The sequence below is a fragment of the Anabrus simplex genome, chromosome 2 (assembly GCF_040414725.1).
Source record: "Anabrus simplex isolate iqAnaSimp1 chromosome 2, ASM4041472v1, whole genome shotgun sequence".
Classification (NCBI taxonomy): domain Eukaryota; kingdom Metazoa; phylum Arthropoda; class Insecta; order Orthoptera; family Tettigoniidae; genus Anabrus; species Anabrus simplex.
Genome location: NC_090266.1, coordinates 918,369,750 through 918,391,043, shown reverse-complemented (window position 1 = coordinate 918,391,043; position 21,294 = coordinate 918,369,750). Strand labels below are relative to the sequence as shown.

The following is a 21,294-nucleotide window of genomic DNA, read 5'->3' as shown; positions in this document are numbered from 1 at the left end:
GATAAAAACATTTCTAAATTCAAGGGTTCAGAAAGTCAAAGTAGGAAATAATGTATCGCAGGAAGAGAAAGTTTGGAAGGGAATTGCACAGGGTAGTATAATCGGTCCATTACTTTTCTTAATATACGCAAATGATTTAGGGAACAATATAACATCAAAAATAAGATTGTATGCAGATGACATAATTGTTTATAGGGAAATAAACAACATTGAGGATTGTTCAGAATTACAAAGGGACCTTGAAAGTATCCAACAATGGGTTGAAGAAAATAATATGAAGGTTAATGGAGGCAAATCAACTGTTACAACTTTTACAAACAGGAGCTTTAAAACTGAATTAGAATATACTTTGGATGAGGTAGTTATCCCAAAAGATGGCAAGTGCAAATACTTAGGTGTGAGATTTGAAAGTAATTTGCACTGGAAGGGTCATATTGATGACATTGTTGGGAAAGCATACAGATCGTTACATGTCATAATGAGGCTACTTAAAGGATGCAACAAAGAATTAAAAGAAAAAAGTTACTCGAGTATGGTTCGTCCATTATTGGAATATGCAAACAGTGTTTGGGATCCTCACCAAGAATACCTAATAAAAGAAATAGATAGTGTGCAGAGGAAAGCAGCAAGATTTGTAACAGGGGATTTCAGGAGAAAGAGTAGTGTATCAGAAATGTTAATGGAACTTGGGTGGAAAACTTTAAGTAAGAGAAGGGAGAAAACTAGACTTATAGGATTATATAGAGCCTATACAGGAGAAGAAGCATGGGGAGATATCCGTGAGAGGCTTCAGTTGGAAAATAATGATATCGGCAGGACTGACCACAAATATAAAATTAGAAGGAATTTTAGCAGAAGCGATTGGGGTAAATTTTCATTCATTGGGAAGGGTGTGAAGTAGTGGAACAGTTTACCAGGGGTAGTGTTTGATCCTTTTCCAAAATCTGTACAGATATTCAAGAAGAGAATAAACAGCAACAGAGAAAATAAATGAAGTGTTAGAGGGCATTCGACCGGTGCAGGTTATTGTAAATAAAAAATGTGTGTGAATAAATTAATTCCATCCCCTGGTCTAAGGAGTTTGGACAGCCAAAGTAGGGGACTGCCTGTAGGGGTGAAGTACAGTGGGGACTTCGAGGGCCCTGGGACCGCTACAGTAGCTGTGAAGGCCCTTCAGGAACTCTGAAAAGTGGTGGCAAAAGGGGCTCTGGTTAAGACGCAGCAGGTCATGCTACTTAGGATCCAGAACGGGTAAAAAAAAAAAAAAAAAAGGAAATAAATAAATGCAATGTAAATATTAATCTTATACCAGTTATATAGTATCATTTGAAGTAATTCCACATACTGTATATCAGTTGACTATATTTGTAAGTAGTACAGGAGATATTATAAGTAGAATTTTGTAAACAATATAAATTTATTAAGGATGAGCTGTGTGTTTAATAGAAAATATTGTTAGCGTAAATTGTATAATATTGTATTAGAGGAAAATTTTCTTCTCTTGTTAATTTAATATTTAGTGCTTGACAATAATGTATTTTAGTGTACCATTTGCCACCGAGGTAGACACCTCATTTGCAAATAAAGAGATTTTGATTTTTGATTTGATTTTAAATTCATTCGAGATTCAATCTGTGAGCTGTGCTGTATTATAGTGGTGGAGTACAACTTGTAATCGCGCGTCGGCTCATTTGGAACCACGGCCAGTGTGCGGAGACAATGACGTCACCTCCGCTTTAGTCTGCTCAAAAGGTGGTCCGGAGAATAGTATGGGTTTAGCAGTTACAAATACATTCTTCAAGCATAAGGCTATTCACCGTTTTACATGGGAGGGTAGGGGTACCAGATCCATAATAGACTATATCTTAAGACTTCGAATTCAAGAAATCTGTTAGGAATGTATGGTTTTTTGGGGGATTTTTTGATGAAACAGACCACTATCTGATCTGTAGTGAACTATGTATCTCTAGGCCTAGGATAGAGAAAGTGAAATCTGTCTCAAAACTAATAAGGGTAGAAAATCTTCAGGACGAGGAAATTAGAAGTACATGGATATAATTAGTGAGAAGTTCCAAACAGCAGACCGTAAGCAGGTTCAGGATATAGAAAGAGAATGGGTGGCATAGAGGGATGCTGTAGTAGCAACAGCACGGGAATGCCTAGGAACAACTGTGTGTAAAGTTGGGAAAAAGCGAACATCTTGGCAGAATGATGTAGTGAAGGTTCATCAGAAACGGCTCCAAACAAGGGCTGATGCAGACAGGGAATTAACTGTACATAGATGAAAGAAATAGAGTGAAACAAATAGCTGTTGGATCCAAAAAGAAGTCATGGGAAGATTTTGGTAATAACCTGGAAAGGCTAGGTCAAGCAACAGGGAAGCCTTTCTGGACAGTAATAAAGAATCTTAGGAAGGGAGGGGAAAAAGGAAATGAATAGTGTTTTGGGTAACTCAGGTGAACTCATAATAGATCCCAGGGAATCACTTCACAGGTGGAGGGAATATTTTGAAAATCTTCTCAACGTAAAAGGAAATCTTCATGGTGGTGTCGCAAACAATGGGGTTCATGGGGAGGAGGAAAACGATGTTGGTGAAATTACCTTAAGGAAGTGGAAAGGAATTATTTGGGAAGGAGAGAAGAGATTTGTACCTGTTAAGAAGGGTAAAATGACCTCAGACCCTGTTTATTATACAAGGGAAATAAGAAAATTAAAAAGAAAATGTAGAATAGTAAACAGGAAAATCAAAGAGGGTAGGGAGAGTAGAGAAACTAGAAAACAGCTAATGAGGGAACTGAATAGAGTGAAAAAGGAAGCAAAAGAGAATTATATGAATGGCATACTTCAAGAGGGTAATGACCACAAAGGGAAATGGAAAAAGCTGTATTCATATATCAGGAATCAAAAAGGAAAAGGAGTCCAAATTCCTACAATGGTGGGAGAAGGGGGTGAACACTATTTAACAGATACTGAGAAAGCAAACCTATTTAGTAGGGAATTTAGAGATTCAGTCGATGATTGTCAAGAGTTGGAAACCGAAAGAGAAGATAGAGAGGGAGAGAGACAGAGGGAAACAAGAAGCTTCTCATTCACAAACGAAGATATTTTCAGAGAAATCCAACTGCTTCAGCAAGGAAAAGCTGCAGGAAGTGATCAAATTACTGGGGAGGTATTAAAGACAATGGGGTGGTACATAGTGCCTTATTTAAAATTTCTCTTTGACTATGTCATAAATAATAGTGTAATACCAAAGGAATGGAAGGAATCTATAATAATACCAATTTATAAAGGAAAGGGTGATAAAAGGAAACCAGAGAACTACAGACCAATCAGCCTGACCAGTATAGTTTGTAAAATTCTGGAGAGTTTAATATCGAAGTACATCAGAGGGATATGTGATGATAAAAATTGGTTCATGAGGAGCCAGTATGGATTTAGAAAGAAATTTTCTTGTGAGGCACAACTGGTGGGATTTCAGCAGGACATATCAGATCAGTTGGATTCAGGAGGTCAGTTAGATTGCATAGCCATAGATCTTTCCAAAGCCTTTGATAGAGTGGAACATGGAATATTATTAAAGAAATTGGAGGGAATAGGATTGGACGTAAGGGTTACACGTTGGATAAAAGCATTTCTAAATTCAAGGGTTCAGAAAGTCAAAGTAGGAAATAATGTATCGCAGGAAGAGAAAGTTTGGAAGGGAATTGCACAGGGTAGTATAATCGGTCCGTTACTTTTCTTAATATACGCAAATGATTTAGGGAACAATATAACATCAAAAATAAGATTGTATGCAGATGACATAATTGTTTATAGAGAAATAAACAACATTGAGGATTGTTCAGAATTACAAAGGGACCTTGAAAGTATCCAACAATGGGTTGAAGAAAATAATATGAAGGTTAATGGAGGCAAATCAACTGTTACAACTTTTACAAACAGGAGCTTTAAAACTGAATTAGAATATACTTTGGATGAGGTAGTTATCCCAAAAGATGGCAAGTGCAAATACTTAGGTGTGAGATTTGAAAGTAATTTGCACTGGAAGGGTCATATTGATGACATTGTTGGGAAAGCATACAGATCATTACATGTCATAATGAGGCTACTTAAAGGATGCAACAAAGAATTAAAAGAAAAAAGTTACTTGAGTATGGTTCGTCCATTATTGGAATATGCAAACAGTGTTTGGGATCCTCACCAAGAATACCTAATAAAAGAAATAGATAGCGTGCAGAGGAAAGCAGCAAGATTTGTAACAGGGGATTTCAGGAGAAAGAGTAGTGTATCAGAAATGTTAAAGGAACTTGGGTGGGAAACTTTAAGTAAGAGAAGGGAGAAAACTAGACTTACAGGATTATATAGAGCCTATACAGGAGAAGCAGCATGGGGAGATATCCGTGAGAGGCTTCAGTTGGAAAATAATTATATCGGCAGGACTGACCACAAATATAAAATTAGAAGGAATTTTAGCAGAAGCGATTGGGGTAAATTTTCATTCATTGGGAAGGGTGTGAAGGAGTGGAACAGTTTACCAGGGGTAGTGTTTGATCCTTTTCCAAAATCTGTACAGATATTCAAGAAGAGAATAAACAGCAACAGAGAAAATAAATGAAGTGTTAGAGGGCATTCGACCGGTGCAGGTTATTGTAAATAAAAAATGTGTGTGAATAAATTAATTCCATCCCCTGGTCTAAGGAGTTTGGACAGCCAAAGTAGGGGACTGCCTGTAGGGGTGAAGTACAGTGGGGACTTCGAGGGCCCTGGGACCGCTACGGTAGCTGTGAAGGCCCTTCAGGAACTCTGAAAAGTGGTGGCAAAAGGGGCTCTGGTTAAGACGCAGCAGGTCGTTATGCTACTTAGGATCCAGAACGGGTAAAAAAAAAAAAAAAAAAAAATAGTAAATAAATAAATGCAATGTAAATATTAATGTTATACCAGTTTTATAGTATCATTTGAAGCAATTCCACATACTGTATATCAGTTGACTATATTTGTAAGTAGTACAGGAGATATTATAATTAGAATTTTGTAAACAATATAAATTTATTAAGGATGAGCTGTGTGTTTAATAGAAAACATTGTTAGCGTAAATTGTATAATATTGTATTATAGGAAAAATTTTCTTCTCTTGTTAACTTAATATTTAGTGCTTGACAATAATGTATTTTAGTGTACCATTTGCCACCGAGGTAGACACCTCATTTGCAAATAAAGAGATTTTGATTTGATTTTGAAATAAAACTCCACTGTCATAAAGCAACAGGATGGTAATATAGTAAGTAGGGTTGAATCAAGGTGCAGTAAAGTTAATGCAGTGAGCTCGCAGTTGCAATCAACAGTATTCTGTAAGAAGGAAGTCAGCTCCCAGACAAAACTATCTTTACATTGATCTGTTTTCAGATCAACTTTGCTTTACGGGAGTGAAAGCTGGGTGGACTCAGGATATTTTATTCATAAGTTAGAAGTAACAGACATGAAAGTAGCGAGAATGATTGCTGGTACAAACAGGTGGGAACAATGGCAGGAGGTACTTGGAATTAGGAGATAAAGGCTAAGTTAGGAATGAACTCTACGGATGAAGCTGTACGCTCAAACCGGCTTCGATCATGGGGTCATGTGTGGCGAATGGAGGATATGTTACCTAGGAGAATAATGGACTCTATTCTGGAGGGTAAGAAAAGTAGAGGGAGACCAAGACGACGATGGTTAGACTCAGTTTCTAATGATTTAAAGATAAGAGGTATAGAACTAAATGAGGCCACAGCACTAGTTGCAAATAGAGGATTGTGGCGACATTTAGTAAATTCAGAGAGGCTTGCAGACTGAACGCTGAAAGGATTAACAGTCTATAATGATAACGTATGTATGTATGTATGTATGTATGTATGTATGTATGTATGTATGTATGTGAATGTAAGTATGAAATAATTGAGCTGCTCTGGGAACAAAATGTTAAGCGCCACCGCCATGCATCTTGAGATATAGGGCCATCGACACTACCTATGAGCCGCAGAATATTATACACTACGTAAACATTTAAATTCACTCAACAGATATCGGGGAGAAGGACCACTTACTGTCTGCCACGGAAACAATAGTAAGCGACAGGTTAAATGGCTGCCTTGGCGAAGGATCTGTGTACTTCTTCCGAGATTATAGCCACATTGGACGAGGTACTAGATGACAAAGATGCTCTTAGTGATTCTAAATTGATTCTGATATTCCCGACCAGGATCCTGAGTACATTCCCATGACTCAGAGGTATGTAAATTCGCAAATCTGTTGTACTTTGTATGTTTCACAAACATAATGGTAAGTGCATATACATAACATTATGTTCCAGAAATATGTGAATTTTTAGGTTGCAGTTGAATGACTGCTGTTGATGGCTTGATGGTTTGTATATGCATATTTCTTTATGTATATTGGTACATGTAATAATAATAATAATAATAATAATAATAATAATAATAATAATAATAATAATAATAATAATAATAATAATAATAATAATAATAATAAATCTTTGTTATTTCGCCGATTACCTGAAAAACAACAAACAGCCTGTTGCTGCCACAGAAGACTGTCAGGAAGGAGCAATCGAACGGACGATGAGGTCTTCTCAGAAAAGGTTGAGGTGCACCTCAAAACAGAACATGAAGAAGAAGAGGCATAATAGAGGCTAGTAATATGATTGTATCTCTCAAAAGAAAAACTGTAGATAAAAGGGATTTAGGTTGTAATTGCCCTTGCCCTCTTAAGTGTTTTGAGAAAGTAGATGAAAGCAATGCGAGGCTAACGTTCAAGACATTCTGGAAATTAGATGACTTTGGTGTTCAGAATGCATACTTATTTGGTGCTATGAAATGTAGTGCAGTTGCAGTTGCACAGGATTGGTGAAAATTCCTGAGAAAATATGACCGTTTCCTCCTAAGTAGAATTTAATAGCAGTGATGTTATAGTATGTAAGAAAGATTTTTAGCAATTTGTGGCCTACATAAGAATCATGGTCGTGTGGAGAATAAAGAAATGCAAATAGCACATCACCACCAGACAAATGCGGCAGGCATTCCCTGCAGCCACAAGAAAGAGTGAACTATGTTAGGGAACACATCAATAAAATTCCGAAGTATGAGAGTCCTTACGGATGTTCAAAGAATGGTGATAGATTGTAACTGGGCACTGACGTAAGAATCACCTCCTGTTATGATCACTATAAGAATATCTTTTGCAAGATGTCATATGAGCCAGTACCTGCAGACAAGAACAGGCAAATATTCACAGAAGAGTATAGGAGTAAAGTCACCAAGAGCAATACATGTAAAATTTGTGACATGCTCAAAGTGAAGATCAAGAGTACTGGTGAACCCCAGCTGAAAGAAGTCTTGAACATCAGTACGAATTACACTAGCAAAGAGCAGAGGCAGGGCAGGCTAATACAGGAATCCAGTCATAACGTGCAGAGGCAGACAGTGATCTTCATGTTGCGACTTGATTTGCAGTAGACTCTCCCAGTTCCTAAATTAAATTGTGGACAAGCTTACTACAAAAGGCCTACGCAGGGGCCTCCATGGTATGCACTAGCCAGCGTCTTGGTGGGTGTGGTAGGTACCAACTCATTAGCCCAACCGAGCACATGGGGGCAAAACGCTGGCAACCAGGAATGTTTTAGCTGGAAAATTTATAATGTCCAATAACGGACCATTTATATTGGTATTATAAATTTACTCATTCGGGACAAATATTTCAGATTCCCTATGGGAATCAACAACCATATCAAAGGAAAGTTTGGTTATATAACCTCAATATTCACGATTGCGGCAACCACTGTTTCTTGTGGAATGAGGGTATTGCTGCCCGTGCGTTGGAGGAAATCTTAAGCTGCCTTTTATGTTATTTTGATAAAAACGACATAAAAGGAAAGACTCTCATTGCGATTTCTGACAATTGTGTGGTCAGAATAAGAATTGGAACATGGTTCTACTCTGGTATTGTCTGATATCAACTGGACGATTTCGTAACACTGAGCAGCACTTCCCCGTTAGTGATCACACAATGTTGCCATCTGAAGGGTATTTTTTTTGCGACAATTGAAAATTACACACGCCGACAAGTACAAATCAGCCAAGAAGAATCCATTTATTGTCTGTAGTATGAAAAGGGAGCATTTCTTTGAAATAAGGCACTCAAAAGAAGCATTTGTCTTCAGAAATAAGACTGTTGATGGTCTGGCAGTCAACCTAAGGAATGTATGTAGGTGGAAGGTGACATCTGAATATCCGTCATCTTTATTCATCAGCAAGACATTCTTATAAGCTATAAATTATTTATGTCTGTGTAGAAGATGATAGATGTTAAACGCCCTCCAGAAAAAAATGGATGTTAGAATAAAATTATTCAGATTTGTGGATCAACTGCAAATTTATATTCACTGTAAATACAAACTTCTATTTTGGTGCTTATCACTGTGTTTCTCCAAGAGGTTCAATACCTAGTAATGATTTGCTCAATGGTTCCCAGATGCCAGTTAAATTAAATAACTTTATGAACACGATGAGCCTTAAAAATTTCAATAACACATTTAACACTATGAGTTAACTCTCATCCGTTTTGCAATAACAGTCGATAGAGGTCCTCAGAAGATAAACATTCAGGTACGCTGCTGGCAGAGGTAGATTAAATTAACTCCCAATCTACAGCAATACGTCTATAATTTCCATAAAGCTGATTTTGAGTTACTTTACAGAAAGTTGAGCAGAGTTGACTGGGGTAACCTTTTGAATTTTTCTGACATGGATGATGCCCTGGAATATTTTAATTGTACATTCTATGAAGTATTAAACTCCTGTGTACCCTTAAAGAAAAGTATGACAGGGTAATATCAGTGTTGGTTCATTCATAATATTATAAAGAAAATTAAACGTAAATTTTATCATGAAAAACTAATGAAGAGATGACAAACTATGAATATCATTATTCAAAATTCAAAGAAATTACAAAACCTGTAAAATACGATATTCAGTTGGCTTATCAGAAATATATTCAAGATATAGAGAACACATTTACTTCCAATATGCTTAAATTCTGCTCTTTTGTCAAGCATAAACCACTCTCTCCTGGCATATTTACTATAAACAAAAATGGCAAAGTTATTATGAATAACAAATCCATAGCCGACAGTTCTGCAAACTATTTTCCTTCAGTGTATGCCCAGGACAATGGGAACTATGAAATTAATGTAACACCCCTTGTGGAGGACTCTATGCTTAGTACACTGCACAACAAGGAAATTAATTTAGCTGAAGTTATACAGGCTATTCGCAAAATTAAACCTAAGAGGTCTGTATGTCCGAATCAAATACCACTGTATATAATTAAAGGTTGAGCAAATATATTAGATTATCAATTATATTTAATATTTCCATTTACACCAATACTTTTCCTAGTCTCTGGGAAAATACAAAAATTGGATCTATACTCTACAATTGTCTGCCTGTTTGCAATACTCTCTGTAGTTACAAACATTTTTGAGCAAATATTGCACAAGAATATTTCAGCACATACAACATGCCACAAGTGATTTCCAACACGGCTTCATGCCTCAAAGGTCCACAGTTACAAATGTAATGGAATCCACTCATGTTATTCTTGTTGTTGTTGTTGTTTGAGTCATCCGTCCATAGACTGGTTTGATGCAGCTCTCCATGCCACCCTATCATGTGTTAACCTCTTAGTCTCTACGTAACTGCTATATCCTACATCTGCTTGGTCTGCCTCTACCGTTCTTACTGCCTACACTTCCCTCAGAAACTAACTGAACAAGATGTGTCCTATCATTCTATCTCTTCTTCTGTCCGACTCGTAGGCTGAATGGCCAGCGTACTGGCCTTCGGTTCAGAGGATCCTGGGTTCGATTCCCGGCCGGGTTGGGGATTTTAACCTTAATTAGTTAATTCCAATGGCCCGGGGGCTGGGCGTTTGTGCTATCCCCAACATCCCTGCAACTCACACACCACACATTCTTCTATTCTCTTTCTTTCCGAGCTAGTTATCGCCCATGTTTCCACTTCGATACAGTGCCACACTCCAGACGAAAGTCTTCAAAAACACCTTTCTAATTCCTATATCAATGTTCGAGGTGAGCAAATTTCTTAAGAAAGCCTTCCTTCCTTGTGCCACCACAATAACACGCAATTACCTACATATGGCAGATGCCGCCCACCCTCATCGGAGGGTCTGCCTTACAAGGGCTGCACTCGGCTAGAAATAGCCACACAAAATTATTATTATCTCTTCTTTTTGACAAAGTTAGCCAAATCTTTCTCCTCTCACCAATTCGATTCAGTATCTTCATTTGTGATTCGATCTACCCATCTCACCTTCAGCATTCTTCTGTAACACCACACCTAAAAAGCTTCTATTCTCTTTCTTTCCGAGCTAGTTATCACCCATGTTTCCACTTCGATACAGTGCCACACTCCAGACGAAAGTCTTCAAAAACACCTTTCTAATTCCTATATCAATGTTCGAGGTGAGCAAATTTCTTAAGAAAGCCTTCCTTCCTTGTGCCATGTCCTTACTTCTAACACCACGGGTTATTTTACTACCCAAGTAACAATATTCATCTACTTTCTTTAAGACATTATTTCCTAATCCGATATTTATTGCATCACCTCACTTCATTCAACTGCACTCCATTATTTTGTTTTGAACTTACTTATTTTCATCTTGTACTTCTTACCCAAGCTCTGTCCATACCATTCAACAATTTCTCTAGATCTTCTGCTGTCTCAGATAAAATAAAAATATCATTGGCAAATCTCAGGGTTTTGATTTCCTCTCCTTGGATTGTGATTCCGATTCAAAATTCCCCTTTGATTTTCTTTATGGCCTATTCTATATAAACACTGAAAAGGAGTGGCGACAATATGAACCCATGCCTCACTCCTTTCTGAATTGCTGCTTCTTTGTCAAAGCCCTCAATTCTTATCACTTGAGACTGATTTTTATACAGATTGTAGATAATTCTTCGTGCTTGGTATCTGATTCCATCACTTTCAGAATGTCAAATACCTTGGTCCAATCAACATTATCGAATGGCTTTTCTAGATCTACGAATGCCATGTAGGTGGGCTTGTCCTCCTTAATTCTATTCTCTAAGATCAGACGTAAAGTCAGGATTGCTTCACGTGTTCCTACATTTCTTCTGAAGCCAAACTTATCTTCTTCCAACTCAGTTTCAGCTTGTCTTTCCATTCTTCTGTAAATAATACATGTTAAAATTTTGTAGGCATAAGATACTAAACTAATAGTGCAGTAGTTTTCACACTTGTCAACACCGGCTTTCTTGCAAATAGGTATAACAAGATTCTGCTGAAAATTGGATGGCACTTCTCCTGTCTCATACATCTTACACACTAAATGGAATAACCTCACCATGCTGGTTTCTCTTAAGACATCAGTAATTTGGAGGGAATGTCGTCAATTCCAGGTGCCTTGTTCCTATTTAGGTCCCTCAAAGCTCTGTCAAATTCTGACCTCAAAACTGCATCTGCCATTTCATCAGCATCAACAGCCTCTTCTTGTTCAAGAACCTTATCAAGTACGTATTTACCTTGATACAACTGTTGAAAATGTTCCAGACATCTTTCTGCCTTGTCTTCTTTCTCTAGAAGTGGTTTACCATCTGAGCTCTTAATATTCATACACCTAGATTTCCTTGAATTTCCTGTATGCAGCATCTACCTTTCCTTGGACCATACAACCATCAGCATCCTTGCACTTCTCTTTCAGCCATTCTTCCTTAGCTGTCCTGCACTTTCTATCCAATTCATTCTTTAATCTCCTGTATTCTCCTCTGCCCTCTTCATTTTCTGCATTCTTGTATTTTTGTTGTTCATCAATTTGGTCTAGTATATCCTGAGTTATCTGTTGATTCTTAGGCGATCTTTCCTTTCTTCCTAACGTTTCTTCAGCAGCCCTCCTGACGTCTTTGTTCACAACTGTCCATTCTTCCTCTAATGTGTTTCTTTGAGCCTTTTCATTTAGTCCTTGTGCAACATGATTTTTCAACTTGTCTAGATCCCATATCCTTGCATTCCTTCCTTTCTTCAACTTCAGATGGCATTTCATGACCAACAGGTTGTGGTCAGAGTCCACGTCTGCTCCTGGGAAAGTTTTGCAATTCAGCACCTGGTTTCTGAATTTCTGCCTAATGATACTGAAGTTTATTTAATACCTTTCCAGTGTCTCCAAGTCTCGTCCATGTATCGTTCGTTCGTGGTGTTTGAACCAAGTATTAACAGTTATTATATTGTGATCATTATGATCATTGCAAAATTCAACCAGCTGACTTCCTTTGGCATTCCTTTGTCCCAATCCAAATTCCCCTACTGTATTACCATTTCTTCCTTTACCTACCACTGCATTCCTCTTATATATTGCACTAAATCTCCTATACCCTCATATATTCTTTCAATTTCTTCATCATCTGCTGAACTAGTAGGCATATAGACCTGCACTGTTTTGGTGGGCATTGGCTTAGTGTCTATCTTGACAACAATAATCCTTTCACTATGCTGGTCGTAGTACCTTATCCGCTGCCCTATTTACCTACTCATTATTAAACCAACTCCTGCATTTCCCCTGTTTGATTTTGCGTTGATAATTCTGTAGTTGCCTGCTCAAAAATCCTGCTCTTCCTGCCAATGTACTTCACTTAAACCAACTACATCTAACGTTAGTATATCCATCTCCCTTTTCAAATTCTCTAACCTACCACAACGATTCAAACTTCTAAGATTCCATGCTCCAACTCGCAGAATGTCTGTATCCATCTTCCTGATGATTGCCCCCTCCCATGTAGTTCACACCCAGAGATCTGAACGGAGGACTATTTTCAAAACTTATGATTTCAGCCATCTACCGAAGTGGATTTATAAAATCTAAAACGAGGTCTGTCTTTCTTGCCAACTTCGATGGGGTCAGATAAAATATACAAAACATCCTCAACCAAAATTTTACATGTGTATGTGTCATTTTTAACAAAAGTATCCTTTGCTGCAGATACTGATTTGAAGCCTGTAACTCCTGATTCTTGGCTAGAAATCATTTTGTTCACAACATATGCATGTCTATATACCTTCTTCTTTCTGGGAGAAACATTCCTCGCACGGAGATGTGAATCTTCCAATTACTGTCTCTGTTGTTTCTTCAGAGATCGAGATCAGTGATGGCCTGTGTGGTTTGGTAAGGTGCGTCGGTTACTCTGAATCAAAAATCAAATGCGCAGTGGTGGGACTTTCAAATCTCTGTACTGATGTCCATAGTTACCCCTGCATCCAAAGTTACCCCATTTGATGGTACGTAGGAAATTTAGACACATATTCATTACCAATATTTTCAAAGGCAAAAAGGGAAAAATTGGAAAGGCTGACCAAGGACAAACTCTCTGAAAGACATCAGGAGGAAAAAAAAAAAAAGGAAAACTACACGAAGAAGAAATTGGCAGTAGAACATAGAGAAGAGTGGTTGGATCAACAAGGAGTACCCTTTAGAACATAAATCAATCAATCAATCAATCAATCAATCAATCAATCTTACCTTGCAAAGCCAACTCCTTTGCTCTGTCCCTCAGTGTCCCGAAGTATTCTTGTAGAAATGACCTGGCCGTACTTGGCAAGCAGACTGTCTACATCATTCTCCTTGAAAGAAGGAGGCAGATTGGCGATGTACAGATTAGTTGGATCTTGCTCTTGTTGCTGCCAAACAAAAAAAGTACAGTTCAAGAACTTGAGAATTCATAATAACTTGAGAATTCATAATAATTCATAATTCATAATAACAACTCTGGTGTAATTCAAACTTAATAAACAAGAACTCAATGGAACTGAGGAGGTAATTTTCAAAACCTCACATGTCCACTTTTGAAAATATTGGGATAACACTATTATCATATTTGTCATGTTAAACTGTATACCTAAGGTTTTAAATGGAAAACGTAGCAAAATCTCTCATGTCCTATTTATATTTAAATGCAAAAACAAAGCTCTAAAAGCAGAAGTTCACATGTCTTGTGTCTTAGTTATTGAAAAATCCCACATGTCCAGCAAACCAATCACAGGCATCCATTTGAATCACGTGATTGGGAAGATGTTTACATTCATCTTCAGTGAGTATTACTTGTTTTTTGAGGTTAGGTGTGTTGATAGTTCTTTGTGTGAAGTATGAATTTCATTAATAATTGTTTCATAAAATGGACGGTGATGACATTTTAGTTTTAGACAGTGAAGCAAATGAGGGTTCCAGAAAGAAACAAAAAAACCCTGCATGAAGCTGCAAAGAAAGCGAAATACGGACTTCCATCCAGCAGTGGTTTATTTGTCCCTTGTACCCATAATAACAAAACACTGAAATGTTGTAAGGTGAGGCTCAAAGATGCCATCATTTTCAGAAAGAAACTATATAGCCTAGAAGACAAACAACATCAGGATGAATGTGCAAGTCGACACATATATCAATCTCAAGTAAAAAAGACATTGCCCTCGCCAGTCTGCCAAAGACTTACCACAAAAAGAAAAGCCTCACAATTTTATGGCCTTTTATATGTTTCCAACATCAAAAGGTGAGCGTGTTGTTACTGTTTGCAAAAAGTTTTTTCTACATTTAACAAAGTTTGTCAGATAGAATGAGGCAAATTTCAAAAAACCCAAGTGCAGAAAGCCATTTAAAGAGTGCAGAGGGGGCGATCGGGTGAGCCATAAGTTTACATTTTAAAAAAAATGTCTGTCCGAAAGTTCAAAGGCAGTTTACAGGGTAAGGAAAGTCATAACCGTAAAAAGACTAATAGGATCTATTTACACTGTGACCTTTCAGTAACAAAGCTTTGGGCAATCTATAATAGCACAACAGCAGACCCAAACCTTCAGGTTAAGGTTTCCATGTTCCAAAAAAAAATTTTGCTCCCTGTTTGATATCGGATTTAGATCTCCAGCTGTTTGTGGCTATTGTACTATGCTAAATAAAAAATTAAAATTAGCAATTGCCATTGAAAAACAAAAGCTTATTACAGAAAAACAAATTCATAAATTGAGAGCTAATTTTTTTTTATGACCTCCTGCAACAACCTGCTGAAGATGATGAATTGAAATTATGTTTCAATATGCAACATGTTCAACGTTTACCTTGCACACCAATACAGCAAGCCTTTTACTCTGAACAATTAGGGTTCTACAATGTGTGTGTGAGATGGACATTAAAACCCAAAAACCGTATCTTTTTATCTGGACAGAGGACCAGGCAGGCCGTGGGTCTACTGAAATTTCATCAGCTCTCTTGAATTTTCTAAAAAAATCAAGACTTATCTAGAATAAAACGTATTATCCTATTCAGCGATGGCTGCAGCGGACAAAATAAAAATTATCACGTTTTGCATGCCATGATGTACTTCTTTGCTCAGCATAGCGGTAGTGTGTGTCGGGTATCTCTCACATTTCCAGTAAGAGGTCATTCATTTTTACCAGTGGATAGTTAATTTGGTAGAATAGAAGAGACTTTGAGAACTAAACCTACCATAGTTGAAAAGAAGGAATATTTTGAACTGTATGGACAGGTTGGGTAAGTCAAAAAACTTAGTTGTGACTGGGAATTATTTGATGCAAAAAGCCTCACCAACAGCCTGAATAATCTACTGGGAATTAGTGATATAAAAACAATCCTAGTTAGCAGGTCAGCTGAAAAGGGACAAATTAAAATTGCAGTAAAGAGTGATGAATTTTACTGATTTGAGGATGATGCAACACAAGCATGCACCTTATTAAAAAAAGGTTGGAAATGGAACAATATATTAAAATCTTCGCTGAATAACATTCCTCTTGTTCATGCAATAAGTGCTGCAATAAAGAAGGACATTGCTGAACTTCTTAAGATTTTATATGACAAAAATTGGATGGAAGATGAGAGCTTGTCTTGGTACAAGTATGTATGTTTTGATGACCCTGAAGCCAATGATGATGATGATGATGATGATACTATTGAATGTGATTGTTTAGAAGATGACTGTGCGATTCATCTCTAAAATTTCAAGTAAAAATTTGCTCTATTCTTGACCAATAACAACTTTCATTTCTTTATTGTTTTATAATGTGCACATGGTTTCTTTTAATTTTACACGTAATGCTACTAAACAACATGTTTTGTTTACCAACATAAGTCAGTCTTATTGTAAAACAATGAGGAACCAAAACCACACATGTCCATGAGTGAGTGAAGCAAAACCCCACAAACCAACCCTATGTTATGCAAAACCACACATGTCCAAATTTTAAATATTATTTTAATCCTTGTATATATATTTTGATGTGTAAACAGTTCTTTATTTACATGTTATTGATATAAACTGAATGAGTATGAGCAAAATTAATGTTCACCATTGATTTAGGATATTACAGTTTGTTTTTTTTCCTTATACTGAAAAGTTCGATGACTTGGACGTACAATGTTTTGAAAATTACCTCCTCAACTGGAAAAGTACATACATTTTTCAAAGAGAAAACTCATCCGCATTATAATGAATCTCCCAGCGACTGTCATGGAAAATGAGCAAACACGGACTAAAATCCGTACACTGAATGTGTGAAGTAGCATCAGAGATGGCCGGTCTAATGACTGGGTGAGGGAACATAACATACCGACACTGCACGTTTGGCTGTTTGTCGAGATGGCCGGTCTAATGACTGGGTGAGGGAACATAACGTACTGACACTGCACATTTGGCTGTTTGTCTTGAAGCAGAGAACATGTACAAATGCAAGAGTGAAATATCTTTCTTGTTGATGTATCGCCACCCTCACTTACTGACTACGATGAAAAATGAACAGTTATTCCTGATTAAAATCTACCACCATCCACCGTTGGTAACACAGGTACACAAGTGTCGTACAGTGTTGATTTAAAATTATCAGCAAAAACCCAGAGACTTTATCTTCAAATGAAAACATGGCTCTCGCCAAATCCTTTAGGAATGTGAACTGGCTCGATGCTACCAGCTCATTATCTAGTGGTGTAGCGCAAGGCATTTACTGTGCCTGCTCTGGATGAATGATCATGGTGTACAATGGTAATTTCCTTACAGCTTGTCAATGTGGACTTATTCTAAGAATAGTTTCTGAACCCTAGAAAAAGCAATTTCAGGGTAAAAAGCTTTGCAGTAGATCACCTTGACTTATTATGAACTTCAGTCCTGTCTGTGTTAACTGCCCTTTGCACGCAATAAACTAATCACATTAAGTGTACGAGAGAAGCAAGGAGTGTGTGCTTATAACGAACAGTATCCTCCTGCTAGTGAGCAGAACATTGCAAACCAGTTGTTATAGTTGTTGGAGACATTCGAAGTGTAAAACAATAAGTGGGCAGATTAAACATCAGTCAGGCAAAAAGCTAAAAAGTGTGAGAAGCTACAAGAAGTTTCGGTTATTTGGACATCCGAAGTGAATGCAAGAAACAAAACTGCAACTGATGAGGTTATTAAGGAAGCTTATTGGTAACAAATTAGGTGCTACAGCCATGGCATACAGCACTGGCTGGCTATTTCGTTTTTAAAAATGCCATGGGCTGATGCAGCATGTAAAGTATGTTGGAAAGGTGGTTGTACGAGAGGGCCAAAAAACCTTTTCTACGATCATTAAAAATTACGATGCAAGTGATGTGTACCAGGTGTACGCATAAGTTTTTTCCAGTTTCACCAAGAGATGGCATCAGCAAACAGTACGCAGCATATGAATTTGACACATACGTCAGTTTATTCGTCTGACATTAACCTACTAACACACACAAGTCGAGTCCGCGAAACATTAGCGTCGGAGTTGTATCGTTCAGTGATAATGTTGACGTTTGTGCCTGAAAACGTACATCTGCAGCACGCACTGCTTTTCTTATTTAATCAAAAGAGAAAAGCTGTGGAAAGTCACCGTTTGCCGGTAGAAACATTTGATGAACACTCTCCGTCGATTAGAACATGCAAGGCAATTTAAATGCGATTTCAATGTGAAAGACTGTGTGCGCTCTGGTAGTGGTATTGTGTATTATGAACTCTTGAAGCCCGGCAAAATCGTTAACGCACAACGCTATTGCCAACAAATGATTAATTTAAATCTCACATTGATAGAAAGACAACCGGAATGGGCCAGAAGGCATGGCAAAGTGATTTTGTTACATGATAATGTGCCATCTCACACAGTAAAACCAGTGAAAGACACCTTGAAATAGCTTGGATGGGACATTCTTCCGCACCTGTCATACTGCGCCGACCTGGCGCCAGCAGACTATCACCTCTTTGCATCAATGGGGCACGAGCATTCAGAGCAGCACTTCAGCAATTTCAACGAAGTTGGAAAATGGCTCAAAGAATGGTTTGCCGCAAAAGACAAGCAGTTTTTCTGGTATGATATTCATAACTTACCTAAAGATGGGCGAAGTGTGTAGAAGCCGATGGCCAATATTCTGAATAAACAAAAAATGGATTTCCCTTGAAAAATAAGTGCTTTCTTTACCACAAAACCTGGCAAAAACTTAGCAAACATCTGGGATAGGGATGAAACTGCTTTATTTTATCGTATGTAACCTGATAATACAGTATCAAATGGTAATGTCAGGGGTTGCATGAAGTCCAAGGACAGAACAGTTGTATTTTGTACCAATGCCAACAGAAGTGATAAAAGAAAGCTGACAGTGATCAGTAAGTCTGCTAAACCTAGGTGTTTCAAAAATGTTCACCCATCGGTTTACATTGAGAATAAGAACAATACAAAAACATGGATGACCACTGTCTAACCCAACAAATGGATTGAAGATTTCAACAATAACATGAAACTAAAGATACATATAAAATATGCATGTAACATCTGTCATGGTATTGTTTGAATATAAAGTACCTACATAAATTAAATGACTAGTTAATGCTATTCCAGAAAATTCCTGTACAGTATATCACTACATGGCACAAGTAATTCAATGTAATCTTTTAAAACATGACCTCAATTTAACGCCACCCTCTTTATTGTGCCAACTACACTTTGAACAAGCGATGGCGTTAAAATGGCTATACACACATTTTTAGGTAAAGGTGGCCGAAGAGAAGTCTAGTTAATCACATCACAGGTTTGGTATGTGTTCTGCAGATCTGCATGATGCACAAAGTGGCATGTAGAACCCTCACCTGCTTCGTTCTTGAGACAAGTTGGGAGAAAGTGAAGGGAGCACATGCTGTCAGGCAAGTAATCTCGTGCACGACCATACTTCACAGATTCCACGTACAGATTTTATATCCACACTGACAACTGTAACATCTGAATGAAACTGTTTCCTACTTTAAATGGCTACTACAAATATTGCAACTGAATCCCAGAAAAGTCTGCATCAAGCAGCATGTACACAACAATACTACAAATATCAGATCATTTCTTCATTACATGCATGACTTCAACAATGTACAGCTACTCCAATCTGCCAGGACTGTAGTCCTGTATTCTTTGTGCATAAGCTCCCATCAGTACTGTATATACAAAAATAATCCCCATATATTTTTTTCAAAATTTGGAGACAGAAAGTTAGACTGCAGGTATTGTTTATGTTAGGGTTGCTACATTATTCCTGACATACAGAAGTCTGGAAGTTAGCATTTTTCCACCCACCCTGTTTGCAACTCTGCTCCTGCCACAAGCGATAAGAGTGCCAAGTACATGTTGTGTCATTTGTGTGGAGTCAGTTTAAGTAGCAGCATGTTTTTACAATGGCTGGTCCGAGTTCTTATTGAAGGTCATTTGCGGTTGAAGAAAATCTCCAGACAAGGTAGAGCAAATTGGTAATCCCAGTGCAGGAAGAAAGTATAATGTGAACGGGAGTTGCATACATGATTGGAAGAAAAATAAATGTAGTCTTGAACAAACGAATAGCATTTTGGGTAAAAGTGAAGTTTTCAGAAATTGAAAACAGGGTATGTGAAAATATTACTGAAAAGAAAGAGTGTGGCTGTGCGGTCATAAGTGAAATGTGTCCGTTAAATACTATAGCAATAGCAAAAATAGTAAAAAATAATAATTAAGAGTTGCAAGGCTAGCCATGGATGGCTCGCATGTTTCTGATCAAAATAATATTCATTTTCACATGAAAACAAGCATTGTACAAAGTCTCCCTGCCAATTAATTTTCATAGGTCTGTCATAAATTTGTGCCAGAGAGATCCACATTTTCTTTCGCAGATTGGTAATGCAGACTAGACGCCAGTGTATTTTGAAATGCTGCTGGATTATACTAATTAAGACAGTGACACAACGAGTTGCTTTTTAGTTATTTCCATTTTTAATATCACTATTTAACAAAACTATAAAGACACACAAAACATTGTTTTTTAATTTCCCTTCCTAAAATAAGGATGCAGGGGTTATTTGATGGTAGAAATTATTCACATATGTACAGTATTTATTGACATACAGTTTAATTACTATACCAATTGTTTGATGATGTATAAGGGGAATAAGTCTGATGATCAAGCTAGATTGAAATAATGTTTTTTCTTAACCATTTTGTATGTACTAGTATAGCAAATTGTCCAAACATTTCTCATTATCAACAGGTTATCGACCTACCTACCATAATACCTAGTCTGGCCATAAATACTGTTTTATATTAGTATAATTTAGCATATGGCAAGAATGTAGTACATATTTACAATATACACATGAACAAGAAATACAAATCTCCGTGTACTGTACTGTCTGATGAGGGCCACTGTACTGCTTCATCTGTTGGTCTGAGGAAGTCACTCCAACTACCTGGATAGGCCTGCAACTTACAGTCACTCACGATGTGAAGAATTGTCCGACGTGGAGCGCCACAGTGACATAGTGGTGTTGAAACACTTTTCCACTTGGAAAGCGAATCCTTGCATCTTCCATGGTTTGTAACGACTCCATTCAGTGGAGAGGTGTTCACCGGACTTGATGTTTTGTAGAAACATCTGTGACAGTTGTTCAATGATCTCTCCATTCCTTCAAAGGGTCAACGTTTTTACAGACCCAAGTGGCAGCATCGTGTAAGGGTGGATGCCCCTACAGTGTGCGAGTACAGATGTCTTCTAGGACAGGCAGTTGAAGGTTAGAGCAGATCTTCCTGTACTGTCCAAATCGTATTGAGTTATATCTGACAGAACTGGAAACTAATGAAATGGTGTGGACTGGATGGTACCCAGTATTAGACGCAAACTTTCATTCAGCTCTATGCCCTCTATGGAAGATTC

The 21,294-nt window shown here is 37.5% G+C and overlaps 1 protein-coding gene across 1 annotated transcript in view; it reads right to left on the bottom strand.

Moving 5' to 3' along the window:
• The window catches only part of shep (alan shepard), a 775,961-nt gene that overhangs the window by 118,309 nt on the left and 636,358 nt on the right, over positions 1–21,294 (bottom strand). Inside the window, exon 6 of the mRNA XM_067139545.2 lies at positions 13,606–13,763. Coding sequence (XP_066995646.2) covers positions 13,606–13,763 — 158 coding nt within the window. The remainder of the gene's footprint in view (positions 1–13,605; positions 13,764–21,294) is intronic.